At 40.9% G+C, this 24,667-nt stretch overlaps 1 protein-coding gene across 1 annotated transcript; it reads right to left on the reverse strand.

The window, feature by feature from the left end:
* Positions 1 to 11,752: 11,752 nt before the first annotated feature.
* LOC109046381 lies at positions 11,753 to 13,412 on the reverse strand. The gene has a single exon (XM_042774719.1). The coding sequence runs from the start codon at positions 13,079 to 13,081 to the stop codon at positions 11,753 to 11,755; it is 1,329 nt and encodes a 442-aa protein (XP_042630653.1). The 5' UTR covers positions 13,082 to 13,412.
* Positions 13,413 to 24,667: the final 11,255 nt, after the last annotated feature.

The following is a 24,667-nucleotide window of genomic DNA, read 5'->3' on the forward strand; positions in this document are numbered from 1 at the left end:
AGCTCTGAACAAGTGTGCTCATTATAAACAAAGCAACAGACGTGTTGGAAGTGCTGTGTTAAGTGTCACAGGGATGGTGCAACTCATGTCAGATGTCTCTGACTCATGGAGATTGATTTAGGCATTCATTGATCTGTTTGCTTTGTCGCCAATCACACTCCATTTGTTCCTGTCAGAGTCCCGAGGACTTGCTTTCATCAGATACATCTGTTTCCTTTAGACAAAGAATATCTTAGAAGAATCTCTTGCACTAAAAGAGCAGGATAGAACAGATTCTCTAGCTGCCTATACTGTTATTTTCAGCACTCTTCCTCTATGCATGCTGCTTAAATGTGTTACTGTTGTCTACCCCAGCCTCAGTCTCTGGCATTGAGCCTGAGCCAGCTATAGAGCTAAACTCGTGGTAATGCCACCTGTTCTCAACGTGAGAGGAGCACCATTTGGCATGGTAGACAGGTCGGCAGTAAAATTTGTTCCACTGTACGGTGTGAAAAGGCTAGTAGACAGAAGTTACAATTGTAATGAAACTATAGAAACTTCACAGTGCCTATTTGAGCAAACGATTCTGTGTTTATTCATGAAATGTGTGATCATGGCTCTCTCCCCTCTAAAATGAGCCGAGTTCACATGCTAAATAATCTGGCTATGACTGACTTTTTGTGTTACATTTTGGGAGTTTTTTAACCATCAAGGACTCCTGCTTATCAACCACTCAGAATCCCCTTCTTGGGAAGTGGACCTGTGCTAATAGTGGCCCATCCTTCACAAGGTTAATCCCAACCTGTAAAGAGCACAGGAGGTACTGCTTGAAAAGCACTGCTTATTGTGTGTTTATAGGTGTTTCAAAGTGTTTGGCAATCCCAGCATGGCTGCCGCACCATATTGATGGGTGTATAAGGCATGGTCGACGCTTGTCCCAGCATTGCTGTTATATAATCGTGCTGGCGAACTGAACTGTTTCATGTGAATGAGTTGAGAGTGCTCTCATGTAAGATGGTGCTGTGACTTTCACTGTTGTAAGGAAGCGAGTCAATGGTCTACGAGTCCTTCAAGTGACGCCGCTTGTTTGGAGTTGGGTTGATATCTGTGTGGTGAAGCTTATGCCTAGATATGTCTCACCTATCTAAAAGTGCTCTAAATGCTGTCCTGAGCTCAACTCACAATGCTTCAAGCATTGATTCTCCTGAATATGATCTCTGATGTATGATATGGAAAGCATGCGATATACCCTGTTCGTGCACTATATGCTTATGTATATGCAGCCAACTGAGTCGAGAAATCTGAGTTCAAGACGACACTGCTTGCTTTGGCTTTTGGGAAGCGTGTGGGGGATTTACAAGCTCTCTCTGTCAACATCGCTTGTATATAGTTCGAGCCAGGCGACTGTTTTGTAAGGCCTAGTTTAAAGGTATGTCTATGCAGTACATTTGTTTGGTGGTGGGTTTTCTGTCTGTGCAAGGAAAAATGTTACTTGGTGGTCAAGCCCCTTAGTGGTCCGGCACATGTTTCAATTAGGTTGGTATGCTATGCCGTTGCTCACACTAGCAGTGACTGTGTATGTACGATCGAGGTGCTCATAGCACAATTTCCTGTTTATGCTTTGTTCAGTACGATCTTCGTGGGCTCCAGCTGTTAGCTGGCTACTCTACTGTTATACCTGTGCGTTTACCTCGCTCCACGTTGTTTCGATGGATGTGTAATATACGTGTGTCCTGTTATAAACCCGGGTTAATGTTGCATGCACCAATTCATTACTGCATCATTAAAAATGTTTGTGTGTCCCGCTTATGGTCAAATAAGCTAAGCTGATCATGTACCTGGATGTCATGTTGCCTGACATCACATGTTTGAATAGCCTATAGTATATATCAGCGAAATCAGATTTACCAGTTGGAAGTCTTTCTACATGTGGTCTTATAATATTATACAGAATCACATCACAAACGTGTCATCACATGAAAATCACTGAACATTAAGATTGACAACGCTTAAAACACACAGCCTCTATTAATCACATAATCTTTTATTATGTTATTAAATTTAGGCACCAATACTGAAAGTACAAGCAATTTATTATTATTATTATTTCATTAGAGTCTATGTGTCACGATTCGCACAGGAATGAAGGAACACAACACATGGAACAGATTCTGACATTACTCTCCCCTCCCGGAAGGTGCTTCCTTGCGCCACACAACATCCAATGGGGAGGGGGGGTGGGTGCTCTGGAGGTCCCTCAGGACAGACATGGGATGGTGGGCCTCTACAGTGATACCCGTTCAGGGTGCCATGGCGGAGCAGGCAGCTTGGGGAGCCATGGCGGATCAGACAGTCCAGGAGGCCATAATGGATCAGACAGTCCAGGAAGCCATGGCAGAGCGGCCCCATCCCCCGCCCCAGCCCCAGCCTCTATGGGTGGAGCCTTGCTACCCCCCTCAAAAAAATAAAAAATACTTGGAGAAGATAATGGGCTCCAAGGCCCTCTCTGGGCCAAAACCGGGATCAGGAGCTCTCCCTGGGCTCAACTTGGGGACAGGAGCCCTCCGTGGGCTTAACTCGGGAACAGGAGCCCTCCGTGGGCTATAGTTGGGAACAGGAGCCATCCGTGGGCTAAACTTGGGAACTGCAGCCCTATCTTGACGCTGGTCTGGGGCTAGAGCTATCCCTCGACTCTGGTCAAATTTGAGCTGATACTGGAGTGAACTCAGGGGCTGGAGCCAACACTGGAGTGAGCTCTGGAGCTGGAGCCAACACTGGAGCGGCCGGCGGACTTAAAAACGGTGCGGCCGGCGAGCTTGACAGCAGGGTGGTCCTCATACCGCAGGGAGAAGAACGGGGAAAACAAAAGACTATTCAAAAAGAAAACAAATACACAGGAGAAGGGGCGCCGCTTACTATTTTGGCATCCGCTGTTCTGTCGTGATTCACACGGGGAGCATGGGAATAAAGAAGCGAGGAGACGAGAAATAATGCAAAATCCAGTGACTTTAATGAAAACAAAGTGGGGAACACAGGAACATGGGAAACACAGAACACAAAATGACATTTAATAGCGGACAGGAAACGAGGGACAGAACACACTTTAAATACACAGTAACTAATTAAACACAGCTGGAATCAAATGAACTAAACGAGGAACACCAGGAACAAACAAACATAAGGACAGGAAAAACTAAACATGGCATAAACATTAAACTGGAACATGTGAGGGAGGAAAACACAACACGAGACATGAAACAGATTCTAACACTATGGGACCCCATAAGACTTAAAATAAATAATTTTAAAATAAATAAAAGTTTATTTATTTATTTTCCTCAACATTCCAAAAAATCCTCTTCTACGCACCGACACTAACAAAGACATGAATTCTTCCATGCCGTGCCAATTTCATGCCATGAAATGCAGTATTTTGTGACAATGCAGTTAAACTTTTAGGCACTTTATACACAGAAATCCACATACATTTTGACAGATATCTATAGTTAGCACTTAATTTCATGCACAAAATTGTAAAACAAAGCTGATTATTTTCCTAGCAAACCAGTATCCTACTGTACAATGTTTCCCAACCCTTGAGTACTCCTAACAGTACACATTTTGGATGTCTTCATAACAAGCCTAACGTACTGTGATGGAACCAAAATGTCCAGTGGTAGTACATGCATATTTACCATGATACTAATTGAACATTTCCATGAACCATTCTTTTTTCAAATCACCATTGTATCAATGTCCATAAAACCATATGTAAAAGGTAATGAAATTTGGCAAACTGCAGTCTCTACCTCAAACCTTCTAATACATGTCAAAAATGTAATTGCTTTGAAAGCATGTGGACTAGAAACATAATTTTAGAATTCTGATCTGTGCTTAGCAAATACCATAGCATTACCATGGTACTATGGCAAAATAGCTGTGGTAACCTAACCTAATAACATGATAGCTTGTTGTTAACCAATATAGATGCCTTGTATTTACAGATATGTAATGGTAAGGAAAATGTTTATGCAGCTTTAAAGTAACCAGTCAACATTTACAGTGAATGACATAGCAAAAGCAGCCCAATTTTACCAATATAGCCACCAATATCAAACATAATGTGATCTGTGCTCAGATGAAATAATGCTATGCCAGTGGAGTCACAAGTGAAACTAAATGTCAAATAGTTTTTATTTGTTTTGTTGGCCTTGTGTTCTATAAAGCACTTTGGCAATTGTTCAAGGCTTGTCATGTGATTTACAGGTTGCTCAGTACTAAAAAGGTCAAGGGTCAGAGATATAAGTGCTGACCAGAGACTCGTTAAAACCTCATAACAGTCTTGTTAAGGGTAGACAGAGTCATTAATGTGCTGTTGAAGTGTAGTGTGTGTGTGTGTTGCTCCATCTGATTAAGAGGTTAAAATGAAAGAGGTTAAAATGAAATTAATGCACTTTCAAGCAACACTCAAATTCTAACAAATACACTCAGACTATGATGACTCACCTAGCATTAATGCTTTTATGGGGTGTGGATTTTTAAACTATCAATTGTGAAATAATGTGCTAAAATGACTACTTACAATAAAACTGATTCAAAACCACTTCACATTAATGGTGCTTGTCCATTTGCTTAAGGCAAACTTCACTGTTATTATTGCTCATACTTTGGGATTTTGTCAGATGGAGAAAAAAAAAAAAAAAAAAACGAGATGTCAAGGGACCAAAATATTATAGACAAATGGAAGTTGGCTCTTTTCATAACTACCTAGCAACCTCCAAGAATGATCTAGCAACCACCCAGAACAGAAAAAAAAAATGAATTAAATGAAGACCACAAAACCATATTTGGTTTCTGATAAGGTTTGGCTGTTTAATATAATTGTTGATAGATTGTTAGAGGCTTCAGTAATGTTCAGTATAGAGCTGTCAATACACACAACCACAAAAGCAAAATAAGTAATACATCTGCAGCTTTTGATAAAAGAAGAGTCCCTGATGCAAATTATGCCCTCAAACCATGAGGTTGCCATCTGAGTACACATTTAGTAAAGTAATGCAGCAAAAATGCTGTCCACTGTGAAGTCATCTGTGCAGACTTTAGTGCAGACTTCACAAATGGCTGCTCAAAATCACTGGGAAATGGGACAGGTCGAACTATATATAACTATAAGGTTTCACTTTTTTTGTAGTTTTGTAGTCGATCTGCTGGATATTGAGACTTGCTGTTGACACAGTCGTGATGGAGGTACATTCATTATCTTGCCTTGACTCACAGCTATCCTCTTTATTGTGTGTGAGGCGGTGCATGTTCACCCTCTCTGTTGCCAGGAAACTGAAGCCTTAGCCTGTAAGACACAGGGGGGAGGGGTAGAGAACACTGGTGGAACTGGTGGAATTTTGTACCAGTATACTGAGAGGATAGTAGGGTGAATTTCATGAAAAAAAAAAAAAAAACCTTATACAGTATTACACTGCACTGTACCCCAAAATTAGAAAAGAAACAGCTTATTTTCAGAAAAATTCTATTTTGGGACCATTAAGAATTTTTGATACGTCATAACAACTACACAGCTGCCATTTGAGACTCTTAACCATCTATTCTGAAGCATGTAAGAATGTTCATTTTTTATTTATTTATTTATTTATTTTTTATTGGGGGTTGCAGCTAGAAATTGTTTATTTATGGAAATAAAATGCTCCTAACATGCTCCTAACCTCTTTATTCTGAAATTATTTACCCTGGTTTACAGCAAAAATTGGTCAGCACTCCCTGTAACATTTGATCGGGCTCCCGTCCACCAGAGGGAGCCTTCACCTGAATTCTGAACTCTGCCACTTCCTGTTCCTGCCACATCAGTTCCTGTCTTGTCATTCCCTGTCACCCTGTATTTAAGCCATGTGTTTGCTATGCCACATTGCGAAGTATTGTCTCCTTTGCTGTTTATTGTTATGACCATTGCTTTTGCCTTTTTGACTCACGTTTTTGGATTACTGTTTTGGATTTGTTTGCCATTGGACTGTTTTGCCTGTATTTTGACCAAAGCCTGTGACCTGACTACGAGTTGTGATTACCATTTGGATTTTTTCAGCAGACCATTTAATAAAGACCCGCTTATGGAATCTACACGGCCTAAGTCCTCCTTACAGAATACTTCGCCTGGCGCGGATCCAGCGGATGTCTCTCAACTTCTTTCTACCATTGAGTATCAAAAAGATCTGCTGAATGGTTTTCAACACCAGCTACTGACACTGCAAGCCAGCAACGAGCATTTAACACCATGATGTTGCTTTGAAGCACCTTTTTCGTTCAAGTCTGTCTGCTAAGCTTCAAGCAGAATTACTATGCAAAGATGACTCCCTTGACTTCTCTCAGTTTGTTACCCTTGCTATAAAGATTGATAATCTGTTACGTACACAACCCAATCTCAAGTTTAACATTGCTTCATATGTGCCTACTACTGCTCAAATACCAAGTCAATCTAGCCCTATGGAACCCATGCACATTGGAAGAACTCAATTACCAGCTGATGAACGGAGAAGGAGGTTACTCAATCAGCTCTGCTTCTACTGTGGTGGATCAGGCCATCGCTGTTCCAACTGTCCTGTTAAACCTGCTATCAACCCCTCTTCAAGTTATCAAGTGAGTCACATGTTCAATACTTTACAGGTCAGTTTATGTTTATCACTTCCCATCATTTTGTCAGTTGCTAATCAAGACCACCATTTCTCAGCGTTAATAGATTCTGGAGCAGCTGCAAACGTGATTCATCAAGATTTAGTGAAGCAGTTGAACATTCCCACAATCAAATGTGCACCACCTATTGCTGTTACTGCCGTTGATAATGGTCCCATTGGTAAAGGTTATATCACTCATCAAACACTCCCCATAAAACTCAGAGTTGGACTGCTTCACACAGAAGAAATAACTCTTTATGTAATTTCATCACCACGAAACAAAGTCATTTTAGGATATCCATGGTTGTCTACCCACGACCCACAGTTTTCATGGAAGGAAAAGGAGTTAGTCAGCTGGTCACCTCATTGTCTTGCTCACTGTCTTGAACTGCCCACCAAACTTACAGTCTGCACTACCCATCTAGCCAAGAACCCCTTTTCATTACCAACTAACATCCCCAAGGAGTATGCTGACCTAGCTGAGGTATTTAGCAAAGACAAGGCCACCAAATTGCCACCTCATCGCCCCTGGGACTGTGCCATTGACCTCCTTCCTAACACCTCTCCGCCTAAGAGCCGTATATACCCTCTGTCCATTCCTGAAACCAAGGCCATGGAAGAATACATTGAAGAAGCTTTATCTTATGGATTTATCAGACCATCCACTTCTCCTGCAGCATCTGGCTTCTTTTTTTGTTGACAAGAAAGATGGCGGTTTAAGGCCTTGCATTGACTATCGAGCACTCAATGCAATCACAGTTAAGAATCACCATCCCTTGCCTCTTATTCCTTCTTCTCTGGAACAACTACGAGAAGCTCGCTATTTCACTAAACTGGACCTCAGATCGGCCTATAATCTCATCAGAATCCGTGAGGGGGATGAATGGAAGACAGCTTTCCTCACCAGTAGGGGGCACTACGAGTATTTGGTTATGCCCTATGGATTGGCCAATGCACCTTCAGTTTTCCAGTCCTTCGTTAATGAAGTCTTCAAAGATCTCTTGTATCAGTATGTGATTGTCTATATAGACGACATCCTGGTCTACTCATGCTCTATGGAGGAACATATCAGTCATGTAAGAACTGTCTTGTCACGTCTGCTCCAAAATGATCTTTTTGTTAAGGCTGAAAAGTGTGAGTTTCATGTCACATCAACCAAATTCCTTGGATACAATATTAGCCATGCAGGAGTAAAGATGGATGATACCAAAGTAAAAGCTGTTTTGGACTGGCCCAAACCCAACAATGTCAAGGAGTTGCAACGATTCCTAGGCTTTTCAAAAACTTCTACCGTAGATTCATCCGTGACTTCAGTACAATAGCTTCACCTGTCACATCACTACTTAAAGGAAAACCCAAGAAGCTAGTATGGACAGAGGCAGCTACATCAGCATTCAACAGGCTCAAGTCCAGTTTCACGTTTTTGGATTACTGTTTTGGATTTGTTTGCCATTGGACTGTTTTGCCTGTATTTTGACCAAAGCCTGTGACCTGACTACGAGTTGTGATTACCATTTGGATTTTTTCAGCAGACCATTTAATAAAGACCCGCTTATGGAATCTACACGGCCTAAGTCACTCCCATGACCATACGGTATAAGCAGTGTGGAAGAGGAATGGATGGTAGTTTTTCATCAGATGTAACATTACTTCTTGGTTTTCAGACAGAACCCTTACTAATAAGTGAGAGTATTCCCATACACTTACCTACTCTAATTTAGACTCTCTCTGCTCATCAAACCATATCTGCCCAAGTCTGTGACACACCGAACCAACATCAAAGAACTAGTGGTGACAAAAGCTGACTGTGTTGTTGCCTCTTTTAGTCTGCATCAGAGCCAAAAAGTTCAAGAGGTCCTCGTTGCAGCCTGTAGCACGATGACGTAGCTGGATCAGATCCAATAGGTATTGGATGTTTGACGAGTAATTACAGTTTAATTTACATTAAATACTAGCTTCAGTGACAGCTCCACTTTGTGCATGCGCATTAAAATCCAATACTGCACGTATGCAAATTGGGGCTGTCATTAACTAGTATTTCATGTAAATTAAACTGTAATTACAAGATATAGGTGGGTTTCATAGGCTTACACAAATTATATTATACTTTGATTTAAACTATTGTTTTCAAACTTTATTTAAGCAACAATGGTGTTTTGAATTAAAGAGTTATGCAAGCTATGTTTATTTATTAGTTTGATTCGTTTTAGAAATAAAACTCAACTAATTACAATTTTGTTTGTTCTTTATGAAAAAATGTGGTGTAACTATTGTCTTTTTTTTTCTCTGATAGTCATATTTCTGTCAATAATTTCTTTATGAATCAAATATTATTTTTCGTTCTCACTCTTTGTGCTATACGTGACAGAGTATACAAGTTATAAGCCTACTAAAATATGAGGACATATTTTATTTTATTTATTTTTTATACCATATAAAAATAAAAAGAAAAACAATTCTGTCAGGGTTCCGTGTAGCAAATAGACCCATTATCCCGGGTTATAACATGTTTTTACAGTTAATCACGTGTCAAACAAATAAATACACACACGGTTTGTATTCCCATTTCTATTTTTTGAGTGTTATATCCAAGTGAAATCCCTGGAGATAGACCAATTATAAATAGTTAAAGACTATAATAGCTGTATTAGAATAATATAAAATATAAATAAACAAAATTGATCTGCATTAATCTAATATCTCCAAATAAATTTAAATAAACATGACGGATATAATAAAGACATTTAGGCTAACTCTGATAGAGTCCTATAATAATTAGCTATTACAGTGCAGCGTCTGCATATTAATCATGTTACAGTGCTTGTCGTTTCTTTATAATAATGGATATGAGACTGATGTGCATCCTGTAGATAACATATGAAATGCAGGCTATTCAAAATAAAATGAATAAATAAATAAAACTTTGAAGTTGCCAGTACAGATGAAAACATTGCGGATGAACTTAGACATTAAAGTTTTACATTGTAATGTAATGTAGGTCATTGTGTATTTAATGTAGGTCAAAAACCCTTGCTACTGTACTTGTACTGCATTAGACTTCACTTAGACCAAGTCCTTGGACTAAGTTGCTGTGGATAAAAGCATCTGCAAAATGATAAAATGTAAATAAAAATAACAGTCTATACCAGCAGGTGGCAGTGGTCTACATTCATCATTCAAAAGGGAACCCAAAATTAGGACTGGGGATATACAAACCATAAGAAAGTGCTTGCTCAATATTTTGAATGTGAATCAAGCTGATCAAATGGTTTTCCCTTTCTTTATTCCAGAAGGCCATGTTATTATGAAAAAATAAAAATAAAAAAAATGCATATTGAAATCATCAGGTTAGAAGAGCCATCTGCACCGATTTGCTAAGCAGAACAGCCTATCAGAGTGATCTCTCTGACCGACTGAGCGACAGCGATTCAACACGCTCAGGCGGCCAAAAAACATTGGCTGACAGATATTCAACGAAGGCCAGAATTAATTAATTAATTCATTCATTCATTCAATTTGTCTCTTTACAGCAGTTGGCTCTACTAATGGGTAACTTTGAAAGTGTTTTATAAACAAACATTCAAGTAAGTTGAAAGTAAGGCACAAGTGAGAGATGAATCAGTACAGTCAAAACATACTCAAACTGTTAATTGTTCCACTATGTTGCAGAAAGAGCTGCCTGATGGACATATCCACATCACAGAGACTGTTACAGGTTCCCTGTGTGTGTTCTGCCCCTGTCTGCCTTGTTTGTGTCCATTTATACCCTTATTGGTTGTAATTGTTGCCTGTTTGCCCATGTTTCTGTTCTCTGTTTCTAGCGTTTTTGGTTTGTTATGTCATTAAACTACCTGCATTTAGATCCACATTTCCTGCCTGCTTTCTTCATCCACTTGCATATTAAAGAGACCTTCTCCTCAGCCTGATGATCCAAAAGGGCCGTTACCAAATTGTTACTGTTACCAAATATGGTAACAATATTTTATGGATCAGTTCTACTATTAACTAGTTGCTTATTAGCATGCATTTTACTAGCATATTGGATGTTCATTAGTTGAAATAAAGCACATATTAATGCCTTATTCTGCATGACCATATTCTAGATCCCTTAATCCTACCCCATACCTAAACTCAACAACTACATTAATAACTATCAATTAAACAGCAATTAAACGTTTATAGAGAAAAAGCACTTAGTTGATAGTGAATATGTGTTCCCTGATCGCATTTGATAAGGTTATTTGAATGGCTAGAAATCAACGTATGTCTCTGTTAAGAAAAGAGAATGAGAAAGGATGACAAGAAATTGAGCCACTTGATGTCCATGTCATTGGAAAAAAAACTTGTTAACAACTTTGCAAACAGAATATTGAGATTGTACTGGCCTCACTAAACGTATGCGTATTTAGCTATCCAGCGCGTATAAACAGCCAGGTGAGGCGAACAAAGAAAAGAGATGATGCTTTATCCCGAAGTCCTTTTTCTCCTCTCCTTTATTTTACACACAGCAGTGCAAAAACAAGCTGTAAAACTGTAAAACAAATAAAAATACCTATTAACTCAAATTGCCTTCTTCAATCATTTCCAAAACCAAATGCAACACATACATCGTTTTCTACTAAGCATGAGCCGCCATTACATGGGAAACAGAGGAATCTACACTTCGTGACAACACGTTAAATTTTCTTCCTACACATCTTAAGAAAATGACTAATATAAAACCCCTAATATTACACACAGTGTTACTCACCGGCAAAGGGAAACACAACTGAGCGGAGTTTGAAGAAACTTGACAGCAGAATTTACACAACACAGAGAACAACTCGCTCTGGAAAAGTTGTGAACTAACCGAACACTAATCTCGTTCCAAACGAGAATACAAATGAGAATACAACAGGAAATAGAAACTGTACACCAAACCTGCCGTTACCACAAGTGTTCAGTAGATGGCGTCAACGCACTGCAAATAACTAAAGAAACACAAAATGAATGAATGATCATTAAGACCAACACACTAGTTTTCTGTTGTTTTAGTGATAGCACATCTATTACCTTTTAAATGCACACACTTTACTTAATCACAAGTAACATCCTGTTTAGGGGGAGAAAAGTAAGACAAGTTCAGTTACAGGTCTCTTAAACACTTTAGGAGTGCTGTGACGAATCACTCTGATATCTACAGTCCTGACAACATTATCTCTGCTGGGAAAAGTTTTGATGACCACTGCCATTGGCCAGTGGTTCCTTGGTGCTGCATTGTCTTTCATCAAGATGACGTCTCCTTCTTGCAAGTTAGGCCTTTTGTCCTGCCACCTGGCACGACTTTGCAGGGTGCTCAGGTATTCACGTTGCCATTTGTGCCAAAATGTCTCTGCGAGATGTTGTACCAGCTTCCATTGGTGACGGATGATCTCTGCCTTGCCAAAGTCAGGTGGAGGCGACGATGGGGCTCCTGTCCTTTGTGTCAGAAGCATGGAGGGGGTGAGTATGAGAGGGTTCTCGGGGTCAGTTGACACAGGCAGTAGGGGTCTCGCATTCATAATTGCACACACCTCTGCCATGAGTGTGACGAGGACCTCGTGTGTCAATGAAGAGAAGCGTTGCTGCAGGAACATGGAGTCTAGGATGCGACGGGCCACCCCGATAAGTCGCTCCCAGGCACCTCCCATATGGGAGGCGTGCGGGGGATTGAAAATCCATGTGCATTGTTGGTCTTGTAGGTAACGTTGCATGTCTGCGTCATCTTCCAGATTCAATTCTTTTGAAGCACCAGTAAAGTTAGTGCCTCTGTCAGACCTAATCTGTGCGGCAGGGCCTCTGATGGAGAAAAATCTCCGTAGAGCATTTATGAAACTAGATGCACTCAGTGTCTCTATCACTTCAATGTGTACAGCACGCACACACAGACAGGTGAACATTACTGCCCACCTTTTGCTGTTTGCTTGTCCACCTCTCGTCCGACGGCTGATAACCTCCCATGGGCCGAACACGTCCAAGCCGACGTAAGTGAACGGTGGGGCAACTTGTAGCCGGTCTGCAGGCAGATCTGCCATCAGCTGATGTTCTTGCTTGCCACGCAGTCTCCTGCAGGTGACACATTGGGACAGAGTACCTCTGATACATCTCTTTCCGCCCACCAGCCACAGTCCAGCGTCCCTGATGGCCCCCTCTGTAAAGTGTCTGCCCTGGTGTTTTACCTGCTCGTGATGGTGTCGCACAAGGAGAGTCGTTAGGTGGTGCTGAACTGGGATGATGAGGGGATTGGTGCGGTTTATCTCAAGGCCAGACTGAGTGATGCGTCCACCTACTCTGAGAAGTCCAAAGCTGTCAGCCACTGGGCACAGCTTTGCAATGTTGCTCTGTTTTGGAATGTCTGACTTACTCTGAATGTTACTGAATTCACTAGGATATCTTTCCTGCTGCATGTTCTTGATCAGTAGTTTCTTTGCTTTTTCCAGGTTCTCTGGCGTGATTGCTTTCTTACAGGTATGCCACCCTCTGCAAGTTTTGTCTTTGTCCGTTTGTCTGAAACACTGGGCTATGTGAATCAGGACCGCAAGTGCTCTTAACACAGAAGTCCACTTGAGAAGCGCTCGAAGCGTTCAGTTCCTAAGCTGGGCTGTGTGATTTCAGTGACTAGCGTTGCGACCTGAGGTCTGATCTCAGAGTCTAATTCTGGGTCAACTAGATCAAACAGTGACTGATGATCAGCTGGAGGCTTACCAGACAAGAAGGCGGGGTCCGGTCAGCCAGTTGGTGTCTCTCAATGATGCAGCAGTAACGGATCTGGAGCCATGGTCGGCCGGGTTGAGCTCTGAGGGAACATACTTCCACTGTTGGGGTGACGTTGCTTGTCTGATGCGTTGGGCCCTGTTGCTTACATAAACATAAAATCTTCTCTGCTTATTGTTAATATAACCTAACACAACTTTGCTGTCAGAATAGAAAGTGACAGAGTTCATGTGCGAGTCCATGCTACTCACAACAGTCTCAGCTATCTCAACCGCAAGGACTGCAGCACAGAGTTCGAGTCTGGGGATTGTAGTCTCCTTCACTGGTGCCAACTTTGCTTTGCCAAGCACGAATCCGACTTCAGAGCATCCATTTTCATCGGTCACCTTCAAGTAGGCAACCGCTGCGATTGCTTTGGTTGAAGCATCGCGCAAACACACACAACTCTCTCGTGCTTGCTGCAGAGGTGGAGAGAGATGTGTAGCAGCGGGGGATCTGTATGTCTTGAAGGCATTGAAGGGAGGACTTCCATCTCACCCACTCCGCTTGGAGGTGTCCAGGTAATGGCGCGTCCCAGTGAAGCAGTGTGAACGGCGGCTTGCTGAGATGGAGGATCATGAAGGACTGAGTGGCTGTGTGGAGGGTCTTTCACACGCAGGTGGCTGGAGCAGGGTGTGAGGTAGCTGGGGCGGCCATCTCCCAAGATACATGTTTTTTAGTGAAGTGACTGAGGAGGGGCGGTGTGCTGTGCCGAGGCACACATCGCCTATCACCACCCAGCCTAGGTCTAGCTTTTGAGCGAATGGGGCATTGTCGGGGCCGTTGATCTGTTTTCTGATCTTGTGTATACTCAAAATGTCTCTCCCTAGCAACAGCAGTATCTGGGCACTGGGGTCTAATGGAGGAATCTCACTGGCTAAGCATCTCAGGTGAGGGTGATGTAGAACTGCACTGGGAGTTGGGATTTCAGACCTGTTGTTCGGGAGTTCATTGCATTCAATGAGGACGGGAAGAGGGACGCAGGTCTTTTCGTCCAGTGACTCCAGCATGTAGCCACAAGCTCTCCTTCCAGAAGTCTCTATACTGCCCGCACACGTCTTGAGCGTGTAAGAAGATGGAGTGCTATTGTCGCTGAATATCTCAAAGAATTCTGTACGTGCAAGGGATTTATTACTTTGCTCATCAATGATCGCATACACTCTAGTTGTTGCTTCTCTCTGGCCTTGTGGGTAGACACTGACTAAGCATATTTTGGAGCAACCTCTAGCACTCATACCCTCACCGCATACCTCAGTGCACTTGGAGGAGACCGTCTCTGGAGGCTGCTGGTTCTCACTGCCCTCCCTGCCGTTCTCTGACGTAGATGGGGGTGGCTTTGCTTTCCATGGTGATGGACCTGGATGGAGGGCTTCGACGTGTTTGATGCTCTGACATTCTGCACATGTTATGGTTTTGTCACAGTTCTTTGCGATATGTGTGGTTGAAGCACAACAGCGGTAGCAGATGGAATTGTCTTTGAGATATTGTTTACGGTTAGCTAGCAGTTTGTCTCTAAAGCTCCTACATGCTCCTAATGAATGGAGCTTTTTGTGGATTGGGCACTGCTTGGTGAGATCTAGAGAGTCAGCTTCAGGCTCACCTTTATGGCTGGACTCGGCGACTTGAGTCTTGTGAACTGCAACAGACTGGTTGACTCTACTCTGGATGCTTTTGGGTTTGTCTTTATTTGTGGCAGGCAGAAGTGGCATGGTGACTCTGAAACTGGGATCATTTCTTGCTTTGGCTTGGTTCTGAATGAAGTCGACGAACACGCCGAATGGGGGAAAGGAAATCTGATGCTGTTGCTTTATCTGAGAGCCGTAGGACATCCACTTCTCCTGTAGATTATACGGGAGCTTTTCTATGATTGGGGGCTACTCCCCTAGCAGTGTCAAGGTAAGTTAGTCCTGGAAGGAATCCATCCTGCTTTGCTGCGTACAGTTCCTGTAGCAGGTCGGCTAAGTCGCATAGCTTGGCTGGCTCTTTGTTGGAGAATCTCGGGAAGCTTTCCAGTCTGGCAAATAGCGCCTCTTCAATAGCTTCGGGGGTGCCATAGCACTCTTCGATGCGCTGCCAGATAGCTCGGAGGCCACCCTGGGGGTCTCTGATGTAGGCTGCTCTGAGCCTGCGTGCTTGTTCAGATGACTCTTTGCCGTGCCATTTAATCAGAAGGTCAGTCTCTTCTGCTACTGACAAGCCTATATTGTCTATGACATTGCAGAATGAAGCTTTCCACGCCCAGTAATTCTCTGCCTTATCGTCGAACTTCATCAGCCCTGTGGAGACGATCTGGTTTCTAGTGATGAACTTCGCCAGGTCAGCAGTCTGGGAGCTGTGTCCATCTTGAGCAGACGTGTGACGAGGCGAGGTAGGGCGTGGAGCAGGACTGGGTAGCCCATGGACCTTTCCTCTCTGCCATGCTTGGTTGCTGGCTTGGCGTGGGCTGTAATGAAGACTAGCAGGTAACATGGATGGCTGCTGTGGCTGTAGTGGTACCTGTGACGGCGGTGGGCAGCCGTCTTGGGGCTGGTGTCGGTCTCAGGGACTCTGCTGGTGGGTGTGTCGGTAGCTCTGCAAGCGATGTTGCTGGATGCTGTACTGGAGGTCTTATGGCTGGCTGCGTTGGAGGACGTGCAGGTGGAAGCAGGTGGCTGTGCAGGGCTGGGCGGAGTATTATAGCATTCTTGTTTTATATCTCTCTCCGGTGGCACGCTGTTTGCAGTGAAATACCTTTGGTTCAGATCTGACTCCGGTCCCCCGAGGCTGTTGTCATCATCTAATTCTATTTGAAGAACTGCTGCTTCAGCTATTGCAGCCTCCATTTCTTTTCTACACCGCAATGCCTCCAATTCAGCTTCTGCTTTGGCAGTTCGTAGTTCTGCTTCAGCTTTCTGAAGTTTCAGTGCCATTTCTTTTTCAGAATAGGCTGCTTTGGTTCTTGCTGCTTGAGCTCTGGCTTTAGCTGTTGCTAGCGCAGTGCTCCTTCGTGAGCTGCATGTTGATCCGTGTTGAGATGGTGCACGAACAGAGCTTGATGCAAATAGCTCAGATCTCACCTCCCAGTCACCAGCTTCTGCATCAGTCACACCAGTGGGAAGTTGCATTTCGGTCGGAGAATCCATGTCTTATGGAGCAGGGGAATCTGGGCAAGTCACATGCAGGCTTGGTGAGAGCAGGTTAATGGCGTCGTCTCGACGGGCAACAATTTTTTTTTGTTTGTTTCTTCTAGCAGTTGAAGTTCTGTCTTCTTCTCGACAGGCGAGGGTCTGCCGTTTTACTGTACTGGCCTCACTAAACGTATGCGTATTTAGCTATCCAGCGCGTATAAACAGCCAGGTGAGGCGAACAAAGAAAAGAGATGATGCTTTATCCCGAAGTCCTTTTTCTCCTCTCCTTTATTTTACACACAGCAGTGCAAAAACAAGCTGTAAAACTGTACACAAAAATAAAAGTACCCATTAACTCAAATTGCCTTCTTCAATCATTTCCAAAACCAAATGCAACACGTACATCGTTTTCTACTAAGCATGAGCCGCCATTACATGGGAAACAGAGGAATCTACACTTCGTGACAACACGTTTAAATTTTCTTCCTACACATCTTAAGAAAATGACTAATATAACACCCCTAATATTACACACAGAGTTACTCACCGGCATTGCCCCCGAGGGAAACACAACTGAGCGGAGTTTGAAGAAACTTGACAGCAGAATTTACACAACACAGAGAACAACTCGCTCTGGAAAAGTTGTGAACTAACCGAACACTAATCTCGTTCCAAACGAGAATACAAACGAGAATACAACAGGAAATAGAAACTGTACACCAAACCTGCCGTTACCACAAGTGTTCAGTAGATGGCGTCAACGCACTGCAAATAACTAAAGAAACACAAAATGAATGAATGATCATTAAGACCAACACAGAGATACTGGCTACCACTGGAAAAATAATAATAAAACTGCATAATGCTATTGGATCTACGTTGTAAAAAAAAAGATGAAAAAAGAAAGAAAGAAATCTGAAAACAGAAAGGGCAATTCTGATCAATATCGGGATTCATTATAGAAACAAAATCATTCACCTCAATGACACCATGTAACATTCTCCACTGTAAATCTACCGTTCTCCAACTGAAGTAAACTGAGTCCTGACTGTGGTCATTAAAAATCCCAGGATTCCCCCACACACTTTTAATATCACGTAAATTCGTCCCCCGCACTTTTTTGGGCAAGTATGTTCGCATAGAGGTTTTCAAGAGCTGGTGTGAAAAAAATATAGATTTAAACTCAAAGAGACAGGATAGTCTGCGTATGACCTGATATTTTATTCGGACCCAGAATAAGGTGAGATGAACATCGCGGAGCGCTAAACACTCTTGCAGTGTGTGTTTCATTCATACTCGAAGCCGGAGGGCGCTCTCGCGCAGAAAGACGAACCAGGAAATGGACAAAAGTGTTCACCTTTTGCTGTATGAAAACAGTTGTTTTCACAGAAAAACAGAAACGTTTGAAACATGAAGACATTAAACATACGATTGAGACAATATATGGCTTATTTGAGTTTTTCAAGTCTTCTCCAGGTAATAAATAAAGCATATGTACAATGCAGTGCTAATTGAAATAGCATTTATTACAGTACAGAAACTATTCTGTCTTATTACGTGATAAAAAAAATAAAAAAATAAATAAAAAATGTTAACAAAACATTATTGATTATTGTCCAGCAGTTATCTGATTTCTAAGACAATTAACAGCTAGAAATTAGAGAAAAAATAAATTTGCCTATACACTAACGTTACGTTACCAGTCAAAAGTTTTTGAACAGTAAAATTGTTAATGTTTTTTTAAAGAAGTCTCTAATGTTCGCCAAGCCTGCATTTATTTGATCCAAAGTACAGCAAAATTTTAAAATGTAATTTCTTGTGATTTCAAAGCTACATTTTTTGCATTACTCCAGTCACATGATCCTTCAGAAATCATTCTGATATTCTGATTTGCTGCTCAAAAAAACATTATTATGATGGTGTTGAAAACATCTGAGTAGAATTTTTTCACAGAAAGTTCAGAAAAACAACATTTAGGCCTATCTGAAATTCTGATCTTTTGTAACATTATAAATGTCTTTATCATCATTTTTGATCAATTTAAAACATCCTTGCTAAATAAAAGTATTAATTTCTATAATTTATTTTCTGAAAAATTTAAATATAATGATTCTAAGCTTTTGAATGGTACGTGTTTTATGTTACAAAAGATTTTTATTTCACATAAATGCTGATCTTTGGCTCTTTCTATTCATCAAAGAATCCTGAAAAAAAAATTACTCAACTGTTTTAAATATTAATAATAATAATAATAATTAAAAAAAAGTTTATTGAGCAGAATATCAGTATATTAGAATGATTTCTGAAGGATGTGACACTGAAGACTGGAGTAATGATGCTGATCACAGCAATAAATTACATTTTAAAATATATTCAAATAGAAAGCATTTATATTAAATAGTAAAAATATTTCACAACATTACTACTTTTGCTGTACTTTGGATCAAATAAATGCAGGCTTGGTGAGTAGAAGAGACTTCTTTATAAAATATTAAAAATCTTACTGTTCAAAAACTGTTGACTGTTATATAGATTACAGAAATTTTATACTGTAATGTTTTATATATATATATATATATATATATATATATATATATATATATATATATATATATAGTACAGGTCAAAAGTACAGCTTCCAACTGAAGTGACATGGGTCCTAGGCAGAATATCAATCTTCATCTGAAGAGTTAAAGGGTGTGGGAGTGGTGTGTTTCGGAGTTGGTTGGTTCTCGGGGAGGGAGAAAGAAAAGATAGACAGCTTTGGGTTCAGACAGTTTAATTTCACTCCCATCGAGTTAAAAACACAAATAAATGGAATGACCTGCCCAACTCAATCCGAGCAGCTGAGTCCTTAGCCATCTTTAAGAATCGGCTTAAAACACATCTCTTCCATCTTTGTTTTTATATATAGTTTTTTTAATTACTATTTTAATTGTTTTTGAAGTATATTATATGTATATATATAAGTATATATATATATATATATATATATATATATATATATATATATATATATATATATATATAATATATAACTACCTTTCTAATCTTTTTGTATTCTATCTATTTTCTTTTCATTTATTATACAATTATAAAAAAGACCTCTAACACTAGCTTGCTCTATTCTTTTTCTATTCTATCTGTTTTCTTTTTATTTATTATACTATTTAAAATCCCTTGCTATGTTTACTGTGTTTAGGCTAACTGAGACTTGTTATAGCACTTATATATCATTGCTCTTTTGTTGTTTTTGATTGCTTCCATTGTCCTCATTTGTAAGCCGCTTTGGATAAAAGCGTCTGCTAAATGACTAAATGTAAATGTAAATAAATGCAAAGCCATTTGCACTCTGCATCGAAAACATATGTGAACACGCTGTTGCACTTCTGATTACTGTTTAGGCTTATTCTGCTGCGTTTATATTAGCCTTTTGACTGCTTGTGTCACGGGACTGTAAAAACGGTAACACTCACTAAATGAATGAATCGCATTTGTGCCAAACTCCTATTACACAGCAAAAACACTCTCCTTCCTTCGATCCATGAACATTTCTCTCAGTTAATGTACGCAGTCTCACAGTCTAAAGCATCTGTCATAGCAAATAAACACATGCTGTTGTAAGTAATTAAAGGGGTTATATGACATTGCTAAAAATAACATTATGTTGTGTTTATGTGGTTTACGGTTCAAAAAACACATTATTTTCCACATTATGCACATTATTGTTGTTCCTGATGTGTGCCACCAGGAGGAATTTTGAGTGTTTCAGTGGCTTTTCTAAGACGCTTTGATTTTTTACAAAGCTCATCGTTCTGAAAAGCGAGGTGTATGCTGATTGGGCAGCTATCCAGTGCGTTGTGATATACCATAATGTGATGCCATTTCCCAGCACGGCGAGACAAAACATATAAAACCCTTTACAAACAAGGCATTTGTTGCATCCAGTGGGGACATAATTACTGATTATAATGACTTATACTGTGTTTTTACGCGTTGCATTGTGTATCGTGCCACGTAAACATAAAACCATGTCTGTATTTTTTGATCAGAGAAACGACAAACAAGCGCAACTCTACACTGAATCATCAGTGGCAAATTCTTTAAATATAAAAAAAAATTACTTACAGGCTGTGAGTCAGAATCGCCAGACTGTCCTTGCAAAGTTGGAACTGCCCCACTTTATAGAACAGCCTTTGAGCACAGACCCATTGTAAGCTACTCTGCAGGTTCAGGAAACAGTCCTCCATAAAATATGTTACACGGCGTCACACACTGCGGGTTTGAGTGAGGAGCGGCTGGTGGGTTAGAGAACAGCGCGGCCAGCGGATTCAACGAAGGAGAGAGTGGCAGTGGGTTGGACTGGACTCTGCTTCATCCATGGTGAAAGACGATCCGGCGATCCACAGCACGCAGTTGATGTATTTCCTCAGCGACCAGCACGGATCAGCTCTAGGCATGACAAAGTGGATTTCGTGGTTTTTTGGAGGGCAAAAAAAGTTGTTTTTGTTTTTAAAAAGGGTGTACGCAGCATGTCGGCAAGGAGGCGGCGGCAATACTACAGCGAGAATAAAAGTTACGCCTTATTTCTTTGTGTGAACATTTGCTACAGCGTTATGCAAAACTTCCCACACAGTAACATAAAATGTGGGGGCTGTGTTTAAACGAGGCATTTTAGGAGGGTGTGGACAAGTTTTAACTTTTATAAAGAATATCTCTTTGGATTTGAGACTTTAATCTTTGCAACTTTACAGAGCTTCTTTATGCATCAAAAGCTTGTAACACTCCAAACAGAAAGGAAAAATTTAAATAACATCATATGACCCCTTTAAGCGAATCATGTTCTCATAGGATAAGAACACACAATCTCATGAATAATTTAATAGACACCAAAGCGTCATCGATGTACTATAGTCCTTTGCCACGCCACAAATTGTGACGTCACACGATGTAGAATTTAAACCCGGAAGATGAAAATAGCACAAAAAAGCTTAAAATTAACCAGTTTTCTCAAACACTTAAAATTATCAGATGCTAAATATTGTCTTTTAAAATGTGCAACACAAACACATCTGCTAAAATCTCAGAAAAAGTAGTCTGGGGTTTCATGACCCTTTAATAAATGTGCTAATAAAGGTGTTTTGACATTGGATATCTCTAGACCTGGCTGCAAGTACAGTATACGTAATGCAAATAAATCATACTCACCTCAAGGCTAAGTACCCTACATAGCCCAGCAGCATGAGGCTGGTGCAGCCTGCCACGTTATAGGATCTGAGGACCCTTCAGTGGTACAGCTCATTGATTTCCTGTACTCTGTTGGGACTACTTTAGTACACTGCACATAAGTAGTGAGAAGATCAGTGACATCAGACTGCCAGAGTACCACAAAGTAACAGGACAGGACACTCAAGAGATACAAAGGCCAATTTTCAGGCTGATCCAGCTAATGCTAATGGGTCAATGACAAATAAGGCATCTAAAAAGGTATTTAAAAATAAATAATTAATTAAATAATTCAATTAATAAGTCACAATGGAAGCATATTTGAGTCAGGAACAGTGTTTGTTTAACCCTTAAATACATACCTCGGGTCTTCAGCGACCCGAGACGTCATTCACTACCCTCTCCCTCCTTAATTTTTTAAAGTTATACTTAACTTCAGTTCTGTATTGTTTATGATAATTCATTATAAACAATATTAAAAAATAAATAAATAAATTCCCGGTGGGCCAACACACCTAAGGGCCCAATAGAATATTTTTATTTTTATTTTTTTGTTTTTGCCGAGGACCATCACACACGAACAGCGAGCAGCCAGTGGCCCATTGGTTTGTCTCCAGTATTGACAGTGTAAACCACCCAATCACAATGCGCTATAGATGGAGCGATGCGCACGCCATGAGTGTAGAATATGTAAACATTTATAAAAAAATGTTTTGGCCAAGTCAAGTTAAGTGTGTTCATAGAGGTTTCCATGGGCCAATGCAAATAAAACTAGATTTAAATTAAAAAAGACACAATATTGTCAGACCTGACGTTTTATTCTTATTCAAAACAAGATGTGATATGCATGGCCATACCCAGGCTTTGGAGGGGTGATTATTTTTAAATCATACCCTATTTATTGCATCAAAATTTGTTAATACTTTACTATATTTAAGGGTGGATAATATAATAATATAATATAATAATACATAACTACAATAACTTTGTCTAGTGCTCTTATGAATGTTTATAGCATAATTTGTGAAAATGTAACTATACTGAATGACATAGCATAGACTTCTGGCTAGTTCATGGCTAGTTTTTGCATATTTCATTTAATTCTGTAATCTACTTATTTTACAGATCCGTCTGTACTAGTGTTAAATGCTGCTGTTTTTGACAGTGTTGATAACCAGGGACGGATTGGCAATCGGGAATACCGGGAACAATCCCGAACGGCCGGTCCATTTCAGGCCGAATCGGCCGGTGGTCAAATTTTTTATTATTATTATTTATTTTATATGATACGCTACTGTACCAGCCTGTGGCCGGCCGCTCAGCTGCAGCGGAACGCAGCTGTGTGTCTGTCTGTGTGTGTGTGTTGGTGTTTCAGACCTGGGCCAAACCAATACTTCCAATCTTAAGGTGGGATACGAGCGGCCCCTCCCAACTTGGACTGATCCTCGTATTTCCTGACATCCGATTGGCTCAAAGGCGCCGATCAAAGGAGTTTACTTGGTTAGGTTTGAGTTTGTGTGAATGCAACAGAGACAGACGGTAAAAATGGCGAAATGAAGGAAAGAAGAGAAAGAAATGGGTTGGGCCGAAAAAATAAGAATGAAAAAAGAAAAAATGTTGGCACAAGAGGCAGCTAAATGTGCCAAATTAACGGACCTTTTCCGCACTGAAAAGGGTGCTGTGGCAGGAGGTGCAGATGAGGAAGGACCCAGCAGCATGGATAGGACCAGGGGGGAAGGAAGTCGACCGGAAGTTGAAGTCGGCCGCGTGCCGCCATCTTGTAGCAGAACTTCACTTGCGTTAGCATCCCATTGACTCCCATTCATTTTGGCGTCACTTTGACAGCGAATAACTTTACATCTGAGGCGTTTAAAGACTCCATTTGTCCATTATTTATTTCTAAAGATACACGACAATGTATAAAGGGCTCCATTACCTTCTATGTTACATTATGGCCCCGTAGAAAACAGTTTTTTGTAAAAATAGGCTAACGATTGCGTCATAACCACTCGACTCTCTGTCGCACAGTAGAGAAATTACAGTTCAGACAGGAGGAGAAGCTCGCAGGCAATCGGGGAGACGTCAAGAGATATGGCGTACTGGCGTTACATTTTAAAATACTATACAAAAATATTTTAAACAGAATACCTTACTCCTGCTCACTCACGCCAAAGAACTCCCCCCGCGCAACCTCGCCGTCTCTGCAAGATTAACGATGGCAGTTTGCACGCACAGCTACTAGAAGATTTACATCTGTCAGACAGGTTGCTGACGTCATCAAGCTTAGTTTGAGTCTGCGCGTCAGAAACGGAAGTGCTAAAAATCGCTAAAAATGGGCTTCACTTGTCTCAATTGAGTTCCAATGGGGACGCTGTGTCCATTTCTTTTACTGTCTATGGATAGGACAGGTGCACGATTAGGCCGGCGAGCGGCGGCGACACGCTGGCTGGCTGACTGTGCGTGAGCGTGGCGTTTCTGTTGAGTGTAAGCTGCGTGGTGTTTGCGTAGCGTGTTTCCATGTCTTTGCCTGGTCTTTGCACACCAGAAACGTGTCTGACGCGTTGGTGGCGCTGCTGCTAGGTGACATAATATGATAAGACTCTGGTAAAAAAATAAAAATAAAAATAAGCCTCTGGTGATACATTTGTTTAAATTACATTTATATCTTCATTTATGTCAAAACCTAGAGACTCTCAAATATCAAAATGTAATTTATTAATATTTATTCGTGTCAAAATGACATAATCATCTTTTCCTATTCTATTTTGGCTGGAAACGCTTCCAACACGCTTGCGCGTCACGTGAAAAATAGACGTCTGTTCTATTATTAGCATGCACGCGTTTTCCGCGTGGCTCAGGCCCTGTGTCACGCAGCTCTAACCTGTTAACATGGGAGCTGAAATAAAA

Source organism: Cyprinus carpio, chromosome A18 (genome assembly GCF_018340385.1).
Source record: "Cyprinus carpio isolate SPL01 chromosome A18, ASM1834038v1, whole genome shotgun sequence".
Classification (NCBI taxonomy): domain Eukaryota; kingdom Metazoa; phylum Chordata; class Actinopteri; order Cypriniformes; family Cyprinidae; genus Cyprinus; species Cyprinus carpio.